The 17890-nt window shown below is 32.5% G+C and overlaps 1 protein-coding gene across 1 annotated transcript; it reads right to left on the reverse strand.

The window, feature by feature from the left end:
- Nucleotides 1-394: 394 nt before the first annotated feature.
- LOC127737239 (F-box only protein 36-like) lies at nt 395-17749 on the reverse strand. Its single transcript, XM_052247783.1, has 5 exons — nt 17599-17749; nt 9314-9425; nt 5120-5292; nt 4341-4475; nt 395-2002 (listed from the first exon to the last, which is right to left on the reverse strand). The coding sequence occupies exons 1-5, from the start codon at nt 17710-17712 to the stop codon at nt 1928-1930; spliced, it is 609 nt and encodes a 202-aa protein (XP_052103743.1). The 5' UTR covers nt 17713-17749; the 3' UTR covers nt 395-1927.
- Between the last annotated feature and the right edge of the window lie 141 nt (nt 17750-17890).

Raw genomic sequence — 17890 nt, forward strand, 5'->3', positions numbered from 1 at the left:
TCAATGTTTCTTCAGTGATGCCCCAGGCCAAAACATCTGAAAATCCAAAGCTTATTAAAAAGATGAAAAGCTATAAACCAAAAAGGACAAAAAAGTATAGCCAAAGCCGGGCAAGGAATCAGAGCTTTGCATGAGGGAGATTGATTCCTTAATCTTAAATAATTTCCAATATTTTGTAACAGTAAATTTTAATAACACAAAATCAGTATTTTCATGCCAGTACTGAAGTACTGGCTACTGGGCTGGTGATACCCTCGGGGACTATCAGTCCACCAGCAGAGGCATCGACAAAATTTCAGAATTTACAATATGTGTTTCTTTTTTCTCATTTTTCGAGATAGTTTTCTATTTATCTAAAAATCAAAAATATTACAAACAATAATTCAGAAAAAGGTAAATAATAAATATTTGTTTATTATAAAATCAAATCAAACATACAATAAAGCTTATAATGTAGACCATAAAGGCACAAGGAATGTATTGTATCACAGTTTATACACTGTCTGTAAAAACTAAGCACTCAGAATGGACGGTTCTTTAAAAATAAAAGTAATTAATTCAGAAAAAAATATCTAACTGCTTTAAAAGCTCTGTGTAAATCAATTTATAAATATCATGCAACTCTTAATATATTAGTATCAATTCATGGACGGATATTTCAAACTGTCAAATACAAAAATAATTACACAAAATCCTGTTAAGATTCATTTAACTATTGATATTCAAACTGAGAAATGATAATCTGAATCACAATTTCCACACACTTCACTGCACATTGAATGATATTTAAATACAACGCATAGACTTCTTTTTACATAAATGCTACGTAATATCCTAAACTAAAATCTAAATATATATAACTTGTTGATTATTTTTTTATTAAATATATATGTTTGGTTTTCATACCAATTAAGTATGCTTTGTTAGTTCTCCCTCTCCCTTTTTGTTTTACAAATAATCCCTATAAGTAAAGATTATATATACCAACGCTACAAGCACTTGTTTCCATATTAGGTAAATAATCTATTCTACATACAATAAATAAATAAATAAAAAGAATATCAATTAAGTATAACTAATTACCTGTTTTAAACATAAAAGTATCAACTTCTTTCATAACTTATTTTTTTATTAGTAATTTTTTAGTGCAAGTAGATTGTCCAGGAGATATTTCTTTTCATTGGTTAACTAGATTTTATAGTTAATCTAAACGTTGCTAAATGGCACAAAACAATGTTAATGTTAAGATTTCAGAATGCTGAGTCCTAATTCAGAATATCTTTTACAAACACAAGTTAAAACGATATCCATTTATGCATTTCAGGTAATGAAAAAAAACCTTATCTAAAACAATGATGGGTGTATGTTCCAACATAAGAGTAAATCACTTCCTTGTGTGATACCCTGAGAATTAGTCAGTATGGTCAGAATATTGATTCCAACTATACTGGAACAAAGTAACAAAGTCACAGATACTATACTTTAAATGGACACTGTATAGAAATATATTCGTATATTACTAAAATAATAATGTCAAATCTGCATGTGGATCTCAAAAACATCCAGTCAAATAATTTCATAGTGCATATTTTTGAGAGAAAAGATTCTTGCAAATAGTTACAATAAATACTGAATTTTGTTTGAGGAATTTTTATATAATTAACATTTTATTTATAAATAGATTTAAACAACAAAACATATTTCTTTATTAGTAGTTGAAAGTAGTCATAAAAACTTAATGAGGTAAAAACATTTTATGTCACCATCAGTTAAATTCTGATTATGGTATCGGATTTCAATGTTTATAACTCATATAAAATCAGAATGTAGAGTTAAAAAAAATCTAAACATATAATACTATCAAGGTTATCAGCACCAGAGTTTTGAACTCTGTCTAAAGTCTGACCTCTGATATCTGCACCAGTTTTTACTCTGTGATAAAAGCATGGCCTTTGCTGGGCTCATGGTCCATTTCATGTTTCTTCAAACGCCTTAGCTGAAGCTGTAATATAAAATAGAATTATCAGTAAGAGCTCATAAAATAAACTGTTGACACAGATATATCCTGCCTGTTGGCATTATATTCAGAAAAAGACAATCTGATGGACACCAACATTGCCTATTAATTCAAAGTCGATGGACCATGATCTTGTGGGCAGGGCCTAGAAATGGTCGACAAAATGAGATGTACAGACAGTAATGTAACTTTATATTTGCTAATTATTTCAAAGTCATTGGACCATGTCCTAGGGGGCAGGGCCTCAAAATAGTTGTCAAACTGATAAGTACTGATAGTAATGCAACTTTATAAAAATATCATTGATCTATCACAAGTAGTTCCTATCAAACTGACTTCACCAAAAAAACTTAACATTGAAAATTGCTAATTAATTAAAAGTCACTTGACCATGACCTACGGGACAGAGCCTCAAAATAGTCGTCAAACTGATATGTACAGACATCATCTGTTAGTAATGCAACTTTATATTAAATATCAATGATCTATCACAAGTAGTTCCTTTCAACTAACTTAAGCAAAAAACTTAACAATTGTTGATGCCATCATCACCGGAAAAGCAATCCCTATGTCTGGCTTTCCATGACAGGCAAGACAACAAATACTGTAAGAACAAGTTAAATTGTGAGCTGAGCTCTCTTATTACCCCACTATAAGTATTAGGAAAACCAGAATTTGAAGAGTAATGAAAACGTATCACACTGTATATAGCATACTCTGACATGAATGTTGATAGTGACTTGATACCAAATTTCATGATTATCTGATTCATAGTTGATGACAAATTTCATAAATGGTCATGATACAGGTTATGTTCTTCTCATATATTTTATGATGGTATGATACTAAAGCCCTAAAGGGAGGGATTGTGCTTGATTTTCATATGATGAAGACATAATCTTTCAATCAGTTTAGATGAGGTCTGGAGCTGGCATGTCAGTAACTGCTAGTAGTCCTTTGTTAATTTATGTATTATTGTCATTTTGCTTAGTTTCTTCTGTTACCTATTCTGACATCGCACTCTGACTTCTTTTGAACTGAGTTTTACTGTGCGTATTGCTGTGTGTTTGTTTATTCTACATTGGCTAGAGGTATAGGGGGAGGGTTGAGATCTCACAAAACATGTTTAACACCGCAGCATTTTTGCGCCTGTCCCAAGTCAGGAGCCTCTGGCCTTTGTTAGTCTTGTATGTTTTTTTAATTTTAATTCATTCATATGTTTCGGAGTTTAGTGTGACGTCCATTTTCACTGAACTGGTACACATTTTTGTTTAGGGGCCAGCTGAAGCCCGCCTCAGGGTGTGGGATTTTCTCTCTGTGTTGAAGACCCATTGATGGCCTTGGGCTGTTTTCTGCTCTTTGGTCGGGCTGTTGTCTCTTTGACACATTCCCCATTTCCATTCTCAATTTTATTATGTGTAATATAAGAATTCAGTTAGCAGAAAGTTTAAATGTGAAAATGCATCACACAATATAGCATGTTCATATGAAACCTGATAACAAATTTCAATAAGCTACGATTTGTAGTTCCAGAGAAAAATGTGAAGGTCATTTCATAAATGCCCTTTATGTGAAAGAAAATATAGGAATTTTGTGAAAGGAAGTAGATTGATTGATTGGTGTTTTATGCCACTTTCAGCACAATTGGCTATTTTGTGGTGGTCTGTTTTTATTGGTGGAGGGAGCTGGAGTGCAGGATCCACTGACTTTTGGTAGGAAAACTGACAATCCTAGTCAATTAAGATTGAGTCAAACGGCTCTGCCACGTGAATGATTGGAACTTACCACCTCAGTGTTGACAGGCTAGTGATACAGTAATTTGACGACTTAGACCACTGGACCACCCAAATCCCGGAAGTTGATTATTGAGGAATGTGAAAATGCATAACACAATAACACAATATAGCATGCTTAAAGGCTTGCTACCTATTTTCAAGGAAACTCTTATTTGAATGTCCTGAAAAAATGTGACCTAAATTTCATGAGATGGACAGACATAGGGACACACAAGTAGGAGTAATACATTATACCACTTCCTTCAAAAGTAGGGGTATAAATTTCTATCATGATACAAATAATTACTAATGTTACCTACCATGTTGGAAGATTGTAAATGTGCTAGCTTAAAAGATAAAAATCGTCAGAAAGACAAGTCACCTTACCCAGATACGTTATTTTAAATCTGAGCAAACCATTATTTGTTCTTATTCCCCAATATGGCTTGCATTAAAAATTTGCAGCAAATACCAAATATGAAGTACTTTACTAAGATTGACCGTGTTAGCCTCTTGATCCTTACATCATTATACATTATATTTATTACCTGTAACTGTAATTTGTTTGTGAAAAATAACTTTTTCCATCCCTTTTCTTTAGCCAAGTCTTCTAATTCTGGTGTAACTGCAGTCTCTGTATGTAATCTGTACATTTGCTCCCAAAGATCACATGAATTACAAAGCTGAAAAAATATCATATTCAATGATTTAAGATTTCAGAGATGTTTTAACTTCAAAGAAAATACTCCAATGAAATTGAAAGTACATTGTAATTGATAAGAAATTCATAATTACATGGCAGAAAAGGCAAAGTAATTATTACTTTCAATTACATGTAATTGAAAATATGCTCAATTTCACATTACTTTAAATAACTTTCAAATTTGTCAGTAATTACATAGTTATTTAGCCAAGGTCTGTCTCTTTCACCTGCCATAATGCATAGTATTGTTATTTAGTTACAAACTCCCAATTTTATTTTTTGACAAATTTGTATCGCTTCAAAAGTTGTCTTTAGGATCGATGTGTTGTGTTGCTTTCTTATTGTTGTAAAACCACTCTAACTCTTACTTATATTCATACTAAAATATCTTTTTTATTGCTTATTGCTTCAATCAATATTCAAACTTAGATAAGAATTATTTTTTTTCTGCATATTAATACCTTTACAATTTTCACATCAAGAATTGCTTTGTAGACTATTGATTCTTTATAATCAAATCAATTCATTGAACTTCCCTATCAGACTAATAGTGTGGATAGGTTTCCTGAATGCATCCACACATGTGCCCAACATCTCCTTTTAATCATAAATATCTCATTATACCTCTTTAAACTGATGAGATGTTCTCCCAAGTTTGCCAATATCTTCTAATCCCAGATTTAAGATGATCTTTATCAAGACATCTCTAGGAAGTCTGCTGAGGTAATCAATATGTCCTCTGGAGATGGCTAAGAGCCAGTCTAATGTGTGCTCACCAGCAACTCTCTGAATTTCACCTAAAACATATGTTACATGAGCTATTGCTCACAAAAGATACCTCCCATATAAGCAGTCAGGAAGTCGATCGGCAATGAATGTGAAAATGCATAACAAGATAAAGCATGCTTACACGAAGCTTGATTACATATTAAAGGAATATCATGTAGTTCATGAGAAAAACGTAATAAAAATTTTATTCATGGCCATAGTGTTACATCTCTATTATGGATGAGGTGTTGCCTTTGTGCATAGTGTACTCTCCGAGTAAAAAGAGCAACCACATACATGTTCAATTATGATTTGTCCTGATGGATCATAACCAAAGAACCAAAGAACTGTGACATCATGCCTAGGAGGTTGACATCAAAATAAAGAGGTCTCTTGCTTGTCCTTGTAAGTCAATTTTATAAAGGTCAAGTTCAACTAGCGTGATAGGCCAGCATACTTAATTTATTTTGCACTTTTTGAGTAAAGTTAATTTCATTGAGGGCTAGATAATTTATGACGCTTTTCATACAGTTTGATATTCATAATTCTAGCCACGGCATCTTCCATTTAGAAGTGCACCAGTGTCCGTCAAATTCTAAATGGGCTGGAATCAATTAATGTACAATTCCAAAACCTCCCTTGCATGTTTAGAGATTTGTTTGTGAAATATTAAACAATAAAAATAAATTAACAAAAGGATATGAGATATTATTAAGTTAAAATTATGTTGCAATCGTAACAAATTTGACGGCTTGGGCTACCGTAATTAATGGGGTCATATTTGAAGCCTACAACTGCCTGTAACCTATTGAAATAACATCTATTCATGGTTATAGTATATTTCTTCACTTGTCAACAAATCAATTACAGTGCTTTTTTCCAACTGGATGTTAAAAAAAATGTTTCTAGTTTTTAAAATTTTTAAATTGATCATTTCAAAATAACTGTTCTGTCAACAAATTTGATGTTAGCAATCTTTCAGAAAACATGTGAAAAGTTGGTGATTAATAAATTACTCTTTCTGCTGATTCATGTTATGAAAATAAATGACCACAGAGACTAAATAAGAATCAATTGAAACACATGTTTTCATTGGCAGTATATTCATTAATGTAAATAATTTTGTGATCGTCTTTTCTGTCAAAGTTAACAGCCGACATAAGTAATGCTCATCTTTGCCTTTTAATGTCTTTCCTCGTAATAATAACATTTTTGCCGCTTGGAGAGCTTCTATAATATGTCCAACAACAAAAGGTATGGCCAGTCATTGACTCTACAACATGTAAACAGCGATTGAAATAGGTTATCAATATTATCATTTCTAACCGTTCCAGGAAGCTTTAACTTTAAGCACATCATCATGTACCTATTTTTAAGAAATGAACTCCTTTAGACTCGTAAAATCGACTTGAAAGCACATACGGTCAACAAGTTTTTTTCTTAATTTGACAGATTTTTTTAGCAATTGTTATATTTAGGCAGACAACTTCCATTCGTTTGTCAGAATATGACACAATCCGTTTTACTTGAAGATTGTTTGAAGTCCTGCAAAATTTGTCAAAAGTGAATATCGTTTTGACCATTTATTTCTTTACATCTGTTAATAAAAATTATAACAATAGCAATAGAATGTCTGTCAAGTTCTGACGAATGAATTAAAATGTCCCTCAATGACATTAGCAAAATATAAAAATCCATTTTTTCTCTCTTGTCAAAAATCTCCTCTTATATAGCTTATCTATTAAAGTAAAAACCAACAAAACTCAACTTTAAGCAATACTATCAGAGTTTTATGGCATTAATCTTTAATTTATATTTGTTGCTAATGTAATCAATTCCATCAAAATGTCTGTCAAATATGACAGTAGGAACCATTTTTTCAATTTGTTTAATTAACCATTATTATAAGGGGAATCATTTTTCTTTTTGCATATTTTTCTTTTGTACTTTTTCTTCTTCTGATTTGCAAAAAAGCTAGTAGAAAAAGAGTTCAACAAAAAAAAAATGTTTTCAAGGTAGTTGTTGGTGCACTTTGGAAGATGTCCTATACACTCAAACCTGAGACAATTCTTACTAAACAAAATATTTAATTTTTCAAATGCTTGTATCTCAAAAACCACAGTCTTATCTTTATTTTTCCATTGTGTTATGCATTATCTATAGAAAAAGAAATCAGTTATGAAAAATTTGTTATATTAAACTTGTTTAATTATAGAATTATATCTGCTATTTTGAGTAGTATTCCAGAAACATGCATATGCCTAGGGAAGGCAACTTGAATCCATCACTTTATTAAATAAACTGTTAACACAGAGATATGTCTCGCCTATTTGTTATTTTGATAATGCAAATGTTGAAATTAAAATAGCAATACTTTAACATGTAAGTTATGCAAATATTCAAAGTCAATGAACCATGACTGAAGGTACAGGGCTAAACCATCTCCATGGAAATGAGATGTGCCAATGCTAATACAACTGCAAACCAAATACCATTGACTTTTCATAAGTCGTTCCCTTTAAACAAACCTAAACACAAACATTAACTTGTAAACAATGTAAAAGTTTCAAAGTCAATGAACCATAATTAAGGGGTGGGGTTATATAATCTCCATGGAAATGAAACTTCCAAGTGCCAATACATTTGCATACCGAATATCATTGACTTAACATTAGTGGTTCATCTTGAACTGACCTAATCACAAACCAATACATGTTAACTAAGCAAAAGTTTCAAGTCAATAGACCATGACTGAGGGGTAAGGACCAAATATTCTCCATGGAAATGAGATGTGCTAATGCTTATACAACTGCATACCAATTATCATTGACCAACCACTAACAGTTACCTTTAAACTGACCTAATCACAAACTAATACATGTAAACTAAGCAAAGTTTCAAAGTCAATAGACCTTGACTGAGGGGGCGGGGCCAAATAATCTCCATGGTAATGAGATGTGCCAACTTGATGCTAATACAACTGCATACCAAATATCATTGACCTACCACTAGTGTTTCACCATGAACTAGACCTAATCACAAACTAATACATTGTTGATGCCGCCGCAGTCGCCGCCGATACCGGAAACAGCATACCTATGTCTCGCTTTTCGACTCCGTCAAGGCGAGACAAAAATTAAGAGATGTGGTATGATTGTAAATGAAACAATTATCCATAAAGACCAAATGATATAGATGTGGTTGGTTTAAATGCATACAGGTCTTCAATATTATTTGTACGTATATTTGCGTGGTTACAATAGTTTGGTTTTTTTACAAAGTGCCTTCCCTGGGTAATCTGTATGTTTTAATAGAACAGCCTTGACCAGTGTAAAGATGCCTTTAAGTATTTTTTTATACTATGAATACATTTCTCTAACTTAGAATAACTCAATTATATTATTTCCCCCTTTGGCAAATGAAACGCAATGAAAATTTGACATCTCTTGCTTTTTCTGTTCACTTAAAACATAACCCATCTTACTATAGAATAAACAGTTGCGCCACAAGCGCATGATACGCCCTTCGTCTTGTTTGTGAGGTTTTATGCAATATTTAATAAATCATTTCTGAGATACGACACGACATGTGAAAACCCCCCTTTTTTTTATAAAAAAATCAATAACTCTAAAACAAAATTTTGAATCATCACCAAAAAGTATACAGATCGTTAGATTAATATAATTAAGAAGTGTGTAAAGTTTTAAGCAATAATCATAAATCATTTTGGAGATACGGCGCGACATGTGAAAAAAACACCCCCTGTTTTAGTTACAAAGTCCCGTAACTCAAAAAGTTTTAATCTTAATTTCACCAAAAAGTATACAGATCATTTGAACATCATAAGAAACAACTATCTTAAGTTTCATGAAATTTGGATAAGTTGTTTTCAAGTTACGGTGCGACATGTGGACGTCGGACATTTGTATACCATAATACGTCCCGTCAAAATTTGACGGGCGTATAAAAAATGGAAGGTCTGCTTAACCATTTTGAATTATAGGATATGAAAATTATGACTACAAATAAATAAAATGTATCAATACATACTATGACAACGGTCATCAAATTCAAAATCTTTATAAGAGTTTCTATACTCTGCAGGAGGTGTGTGGGAGTCAGCACGGGTTGGAGGCACAATTTTCCATAAACGTAAAACTATCTGAAAAAACACAATGTATACTATTTATTGGAAACATCTGAAAAAACACAATGTATAAAATTTATTGGAAACAGACAAGTTAACAATAGCACGTTCTTCTAGGAATTATGTTTTGGGAAAGTTGGATACTTTTGTAAAAGGGGAGAGCAACTGAAACATCCAGTACCCCACACTTTTTGTTTGTTTTGAATATAAAAAACACATACCCTGTCATATATATAATTTGACAAAAAATACATCTACATTTGTCACGATTACAGAAAGATAAACAAATTTCACAAATATTTGATGCATTTTAGACAGTCACCAGGGTTTTAATCTCATCTGTAAACAAGAATTGACATGTGACTTATAAAGTTATGATTTAATCACCAACCTTGTCATATATTTTTCAACCTTGTCATATATTTCCCAACCTTATCATATAGCATGAAGCTTGAAAAATTGACCTATTGAATAATTCCAGTGGCTCATCCCTACCACATATTACATAGTCAGTGCCCCCTTCCACCCTTTTGAGTTATAATATACATTTGAAAGTCGAAATATATGACTGAAACTTTTAACTTTTGTATGTCATCTATTGTCGCTGGATGAAGAAGTTCTGTAGTTTACAACAAAAGAGATGATTTCAGCTTCCCAATTGTGAACTTTCCATTTCTATGTAGCAACATTCCAGCAGTGCCTGCATACGGAGTATATATCTCCCAATTGATACGATATTCCCGAGCTTGTATTTCCTATCATGATTTCCTTGATAGAGGATTGCTGCTCACAAGGAAGCTTTTAAACCAAGAGTTCCAAATGGTGAAGTTGAAATCATCCCTTCGTAAATTTTACAGACGCCATCACGAGTTGGTTGACCGTTATGGAATAACCGTTTCACAGATGATATCTGATATGTTCCTTTTGTCGAAACTACAATACCCTTCCCTGTGACCTACCGAATTAGACTATTTACAGGATTTGTAATAACATAAGCAACACAACGGGTGCAACATGTGGAGCAGGATCTGCTTACCTTTCCGGAGCACCTGAGATCACCCCCAGTTTTTGGTGGGGTTCGTGTTGCTTAGTCTTTAGTTTTCTATGTTGTGTCATCTGTACTATTATTTGTCTGTTTGTCTTTTTATTTTTGGCCATGGCGTTGTCAGTTTGTTTTCGATCTATGAGTTTGACTGTCCCTCTGGTATCTTTCGTCCCTCTTTTGTACTTGACCATTATCAACAACTGTGTTGGTGCTTATATCAGACATATGATTTTTCCGGTGGGAGTCAAAATCTCCCAATTTTCAACCCCTCTTTCGTCTCTCCCCTTAAAAGTTCAAATCCTCTAGCTGCTGTTTTTTTTTAAATTTCAATCCCAAACATTTGTCACAAATTAAACGTAGAATGGTATAAGAATGGTAATTGAATAATTTTAACTTTCTTTGGTCCAATAGGACAAATAAAAATAAAATTTTGAAAATTATTTGAGAAATCTATACTTTTTTTCCAATGCTTAAATTGAAATTGATAAGAAGTTTATTTCCACTTTTAACTCTGTCTGTGTGACCATGGTAAATTTAGTTCGATTTAGAACCAAAACACTTGAAAACATACAGCATTATTTAAGATGGGAACTCAATTTCATAATTGAGGGACACACCAAGAAAGACAGAAATGAACCGAAAGTGAAATATATCCAGTACACATACATTATATTGGTGTTAACTTATTACATTTTTATAGCTGTTTTATGAATAGATGCTGGAAAACTCTTTTTTTTTCTTCTTCAGTAATTAAGTTGAAAGGAGTTCATTTAATTATCTCGTTAAGAGAATACATTAATAGTAATTATATAATACTCTCATCTAAAACAAAAAGGGGGGATATTTGTCTTTATAATTGAATGGCTGGAGAACACAGTTATTTCGTAGTGCATTTCTTTTAGACAATAAATTCAAAGTAAAAAAATCGCACCTGCTCTATGAGTCTATCTCAAAAAGATTTTTACAGTGTAGTATACTACTTCAGTCAAAGCTATAACTCTATAGGGTTATTAGAGAAAAATAACATACATTTGTTATCATGGTTATTGTGGACTAAAAAATCAAAGAACTGTGATAACATATGTATGTTACATGTTTCAAAGGGCCAATATACATCATTTGTTTTGTTAAAATGTATACAAGTTCTATTGATATTATCATTGTCTTTATGTATACTAATTTATAGAAAGGTATAACAGTTCATAGTTTGCCAATCATGCATAGTACACCTATGTTATTAAATACAGAAAAAATATGCCTGTAATAACTAAAGGGTGTTATTACAGCTTCTCTACATCACTTCAAAACCTTTGCTCAGACATAAATCATGCTTAATCACAATACTTGAATTTATTGTAAGAAATAATGATCAAGGCATGTAATGAGGTTCTGCGAAAGCTTCCCAGTACCGGTAATTCTCAAGTGTCTCAAATAATAAGTTACATGCCTTTAATAACAAAGCCTTGTTATTACAGCTAAGTTCATCCCTTAAAAGCCTTGTCTCATTGATTTACCATGGTTGATGAAAAATGTATTAATGTTATTCGAAAATTAGTAATCAAGGCTATGTATTTAGTTTCTGCGCAAAGTTACAAGAATTCCCAAGTGCCCACTAAAAATTAAAGTATTTAAGGTTTATTTAACAAATTACAAACATATGTTACTACAGATTTAGAAAATTTAAGGAATAAAGAGTGGACAACTCATGAAATTATCTGTAATAACACATTATGATATTTTCTCTAATAACCCTATAGAGTTATATATTATATCCCTGACTTTTGGGACAAAAATATCAAAATTATACAAAAGTCTACCAGCTCTAACTCAAAATGTGGACAATTCTATGTTAAGGGGGTCTATAATTCAGTTTGACAGCTTCAGACATACTAATTTTTGACCTTTTTTAACTGGACCAAATCACTACTTTACATAAAAATTGATCACCCAATTATTTATAACATGTAATTTCATCCCCCTACTTAATATTTCATGCATAAAATATAAATAAATAAATTTGGAAAGTGTATGAAAAAAATTTGCAAGTTATACACTGTCCACACTAGAGACTATATTTGTAGACAACGAAAATCAAAGGACAATTAAAAACCAATTGTTCAGAGAACAATTGAAGGTCTTTCCACTCATAAAGATCTATTTTGAAATAGAACTATTCAAATTTGGTTGAAAATATCATATTCAGCGTCTAATGATAGTTTATTGTACACTGATTCCAAAATACATGGTTTCTATACATTTTTTTCAAAATAAGGGAGATAAATTGTTACTTCTGTTTTGAAAGATGTCACTTCCGGTTTTATTTGATAGTTTACTTGATACTGATTCCAAAAATATATGGTTTAATATACTTTTACATTAAATAAGTACAAAAAATAGTTACTTCCGGTTTACACAAGGTCACTTCCGGTTGGCTTTTCCATGGTCAAGTGGCTTGCAACGTAATGCAAAAAGTCCTATGGCTTTATCACGTATACATACGAGGTAAAAGCAAAGGTCAAAATCTAGAACGTCAAATTTACCTATGACCTTTAGCTCAATTTCAAGGTCATAAACCGAGGGCTTCAAATCAAAAGACCATAGGTCTTAATTATATATGGTTAATGAGTTATATCACTTTACGCCTAATTTTTAACATAAGAGGGGAGAAAACTCCAATTTAATGTTAGCGTACCATTTCAACCAAAATTTATGTGTTACGACATGTCGCAACTTACAATTTAATAAAAATATCTTGTCGATATCTTATACGGTTTTTGAAAAGAAGTGAAAATAAGCCAAAATCAAAATTTAAAATATGACCTTGACCTCTGACCTTGATCTTATTTTCTTATTTTTGGACCAAGGACCTCAAATCAAAAGATCCTAGGTCTCTATCATTTATGGTTTACAAGATAGAAATGCACATCACTAATAACAAACCCATAAGGGGAAATAACTCTCATATGGAGTGTTCGTATCGCTTCGGTCAAAATAGGACAAATCATGAGAAGGATATAACGAGCAATTTTATAAAATAATTTTGTCGCTTTCTTTTACGGTTATAGAGGAGATGCAGTCACAAGGAAAACAGTGTTCGGGGAGATAACTCCTACAAAGAAAAGTCTTCAGTTACGCAGGGTGAATTTCAAAGGCGCATAAACTGTTTGATATCATATAATAAACATCTAAGCAACATCTTGTGTAACAAAATTTTAAAAACAATTGTTAACGGTCTTTCCCCTCCGAAACATGATTGATTGATTGATTGATTGATTGATTGATGGATGGATATATGGATGGATGGATGGATGGATGGATGGATTGATTGATTGATTGATTGATTGATTGATTGACTTATTACACACGTGAGATAGGGTCCCTTGAAACAAGCAAACATGAAACAAATGAGATCTTGGACCCGTATTAAACACAAGGGACCGAAACATGCATGTAATGGTTGGTAGGTAGGTAGGTTGGTTGGTTGGTTGGTTAAACACATGGGGCCGAGCCACTAGGACAACGCGAAAAGGGAATTGAGAGTCTAGTGCCCGTGTTTAAACACGTGAGACCTAGCCTCTAGGAATACGCGAAAAAGGAATTGAGAGCCTAGTGGCCGTGTTTAAACACTTGAGACCTAGCCTCTAGGAATACGCGAAAAAGGAATTGAGAGCCTAGTGGCCATGTTTAAACATGTGAGACCTAGCCTCTAGGAATACACGAAAAAGGAATTGAGAGCCTAGTGGCCGTGTATAAACACGTGATACCTAGCCTCTAGGAATACGCGAAAAAAGAATTGAGAGCCTAGTGGCTGTGTTTAAACACGTGAGACCTAGCCGCAATAGCCTCTAGGAATACACGAAAAAGGAATTGAGAGCCTAGTGGCCGTGTTTAAACATGTGAGACCTAGCCTCTAGGAATACGCGAAAAAGGAATTGAGAGCCTAGTGGCCATGTTTAAACACGTGAGACCTAGCCTCTAGGAATACGCGAAAAAGGAATTGAGAGCCTAGTGGCCGTGTATAAACATGCGAGACCTAGCCTCTAGGAATACGCGAAAAAAGGAATTGAGAGCCTAGTGGCCGTGTTTAAACACGTGAGACCTAGCGGCAGTAGCCTCTAGGAATACGCGAAAAAGGAATTGAGAGCCTAGTGGCCGTGTTTAAACACTTGGGACCTAGGCTCTAGGAACACGTGAAAACGGGTCCGTGCAACATTTTAGTTATATTGAAATTATATTTGTAGGAACATGCAAGGATATATACACGCCTACAAAAAATTTTCTTGCATCTTCCTTTATAAATGTTCTCTTTTTTTTTATAGGGCTTCCACGAATGTGTGTCTTATTTACTTATTGATCTTATTGTGTGTGCATTGTGTTCAATTTTGTATTTAAAGGAAATCGGACCTGACCTGCATGATTTTAAATCTACGTGTACATTTTTATTTTTTTCGAAAAGGGGAAAACCCCTATTTAATTTTAGGTAGTACGCGCTGCACCGGATAAATAATGTTAATTGTTAAAAGAATATAAATGAAATATAAATTGAACAAATAATCATAAAAGGATGATAATTAAATGATTTAAAATGTCTTAGGACAAATAAAATAAAATGCTTCGCTGAGCACAGCCTGATACGACCGCAGAGGTCAAACCCTGAACAGTTGGGGCAAATTTGGATATAATATTCAAGCTTGATACTGTCTGAATTTTGATTGTGATCAAATTTTTGACATAATATAGGTTTCTGACACAAAATGTGGTAAAAGATCTTACAAATCTATTACACAATACTGTGCAATTGAAGATTACTTCTTCAAACTTTTACAAAATTTGAAATTTTTTGAAAAAAACATGAATTCCTTAAAAAAAATTGGAAATCCCCCGCGACTTTTGGAATCCCCCCTTGGAGCAATTACCTAATTCCTACATGTTTGAGGCAATTACCCCCAAACTCAATCCCAGCCTTCCCTTTGTGATATGGAACCTTATGGTATAATATCAGAGAGATCCATACACTTACACACAAGTTATTGTCCAGAAACTACAAAAATTGTTGTTTTTGGCCCCTTTTAGGCCCTTAATTCTTAAACTGTTTGCCCCATAACCCCTTATATGAATCCCAACCTTCTACTTGTGGTATTAAACATTGTTGTACAATTTCAGAGCAATAGAAATACTTATACACAAGTTATTATCCTGTAACTAGAAAAATGTTTGTTTTGGGCCCCTTTTGGGTCCCTAATTCCTAAACGGTTGGGACCATCATCCCCAAAATCAATCCCAACTTTCCTTTTGTGGTATTGAACCTTCTTAAAACATTTCATAGAGATCCATTAACTTAAACTCAAGTTATTTCCGGAAACCAATGTGTCTTCAGACGATGACGCAGACGACGACGACATCATACCATTATACGATCCCAAAAAAATTTTTGTGGTCATATAAAAACAATATTTTGAAAATTATTTGAGGGTTCTATACTTCTTTTCAAGGCTTAAATTGAAATTTATATAATAAGTATGACCTCTGTTTGAAGTTTGCTTAAGTTTCATTTACATGAAAAAATAATCTATATGCTGTGAATGTTTTATGGAATAATGATCTAACAAAAGTTTAAAAATGAAATTAAAATTTTTTTACAAAAGATAATAAAATGAGAGGCTGAATAAAGATAAAGAAAATTTAATAGTACAACTACAAGGGTACTATTAATAAACATATTACATTCGGATGGAAAGTTGAAGAAAAAACACTTTAAAAGACAATTTAGTACATCACACAGTTACATTTACAACAAAATTTATGTCGATAAAAAACCTCCTGATCTGAGTCCTAATCTCCTGACCAAAATTTCCCAATCTTCTGATATGAGTTTCACAGTCCATCACATGTATGGTGAGGCAAAAACTCCAGCTGAAATTTTCAAATCTCCAGATGTGACTTGACTTCTCTGTCACATGTATGGCTTATGAATCCGGGTCCGTTCGCGCCCATTCACGTTCGCCCCCTTTCACTTTCGCACTCTACACATTCGCACCCAAAGTCCGTTCGCACCCTTTTTATTGGTTTTGTGTTTAATAATTTTGTAATCGAGTTTTGGTAAGTGTATTGCTGTAAATGTTTTTTTTTTCATTGTTTCAAAATAAAGTGAGATTCTGACATTTTTTTGTGTTGAATAAATCTTAATCATGTTTTGGTTAGTGTATTTCTATAAAAAAAAATCATCGTTTCTAAATAAAGTGAGATTCTGACAACGTTTGTTTTTGGTGTTGAATAAATCTTAATCATCTTTTGGTTAGTGTATTGCCATAAATTTATGTTTTCCATGTTTCAAAATAAAGTTAGATTCTCAAGTTTTTTGGTTTTTTTTGTGCTGAATAAATCTTAAATTATGTTTTGGTTAGTGACTAATAGTGTTGTGATATAATTTTTTTTTTCATTGTTTCAAAATAAAGTGATATCAAAGGGGCCAAGCTGTTAAAATCAATTATCTTTCGTGTTTTTCTTTTAAAATCTTCAATGTTTTACTAATACCAAGCTTAATACATGCAGTATTTACATCAAAGCAAGTTAAAACAACCATCATGATTTTCAAACACACAACAATAATACCAAATTTAGCTGTGTATAAATACCAATTAGCAGTAATCATACATTTGTACATAATTAACATTTAATAATTAATCATCAAATTGATGAAAAAAAAAAAAAAAAAAACATTCATATAATAATTCCCCAATTTTTATTCAGGAAAATATATTTTTTTTGGTATAAACATATAAAAAAGTATCTAATAATTCAAATTGAATTTGAATAAAAATTGGGTGCGAACGGACCTAGGGGGCGAACGTGTGGGCTGCAAAAAGGCAGAAGAAGTTTACATATCTTAGGCTTAGCGTAAATTTCCACAGTTTTAACCTCTACAGTAATACTGGTGACCTGGTGTTATATTTATAGTGAAGTATGTGAAAAGTTTTACCAGATTCCAGGTTGTTGATTAACCAGTCAAGACACATATGTATTCTTGTGTGTGTTGTTTTGCAAGGTCATGGTCAAAAATTGACTTTGTTTCTTTTTTTAGATTTTATTGCGCAAATATAGAACTAAGTAAACATTATGGAAAATTGAACTAAAATCTAATACTTCTTTTTGTGTGACAAAGACGTGATAAAAATCTTTGCTTGGTGCATTAGCAGTAGCGCCAAAATCTACTAAAGCATTGTGCTCATTCAGCCAACAGGGTGATATGTCCACCATTTTGAAGCTTCGAATATCACCATCTCAACCAAATACACGAGATCTTGATATATATTTTTTTAGGATTTCAATCATTTTGTGAGATATTGGGAAATAACATACAGACTAATTTCATTATTTGAAATATAAATATTTAAACATTCCTTTTTTCACTTTAAACATATTTACTGGTTACTAT

Source organism: Mytilus californianus, unplaced genomic scaffold (genome assembly GCF_021869535.1).
Source record: "Mytilus californianus isolate M0D057914Y unplaced genomic scaffold, xbMytCali1.0.p SCAF_4, whole genome shotgun sequence".
Classification (NCBI taxonomy): Eukaryota; Metazoa; Mollusca; class Bivalvia; order Mytilida; family Mytilidae; genus Mytilus; species Mytilus californianus.

What these genes read in the sequence shown, in the direction of transcription:
- LOC127737239 (XM_052247783.1), bottom strand. Translation starts at nt 17,712, where the DNA reads ATGGTGGACATATCACCCTGTTGGCTGAATGAGCACAATGCTTTAGTA. An exon ending in TCTTTGTCACACAAAAAGAA is followed by an intron (nt 9,426 to 17,598) that starts GTATTAGATTTT and finishes GTGTTTTTTCAG; the next exon opens with ATAGTTTTACGTTTATGGAA. An exon ending in ATTTGATGACCGTTGTCATA is followed by an intron (nt 5,293 to 9,313) that starts GTATGTATTGAT and finishes CATATGTTTTAG; the next exon opens with GTGAAATTCAGAGAGTTGCT.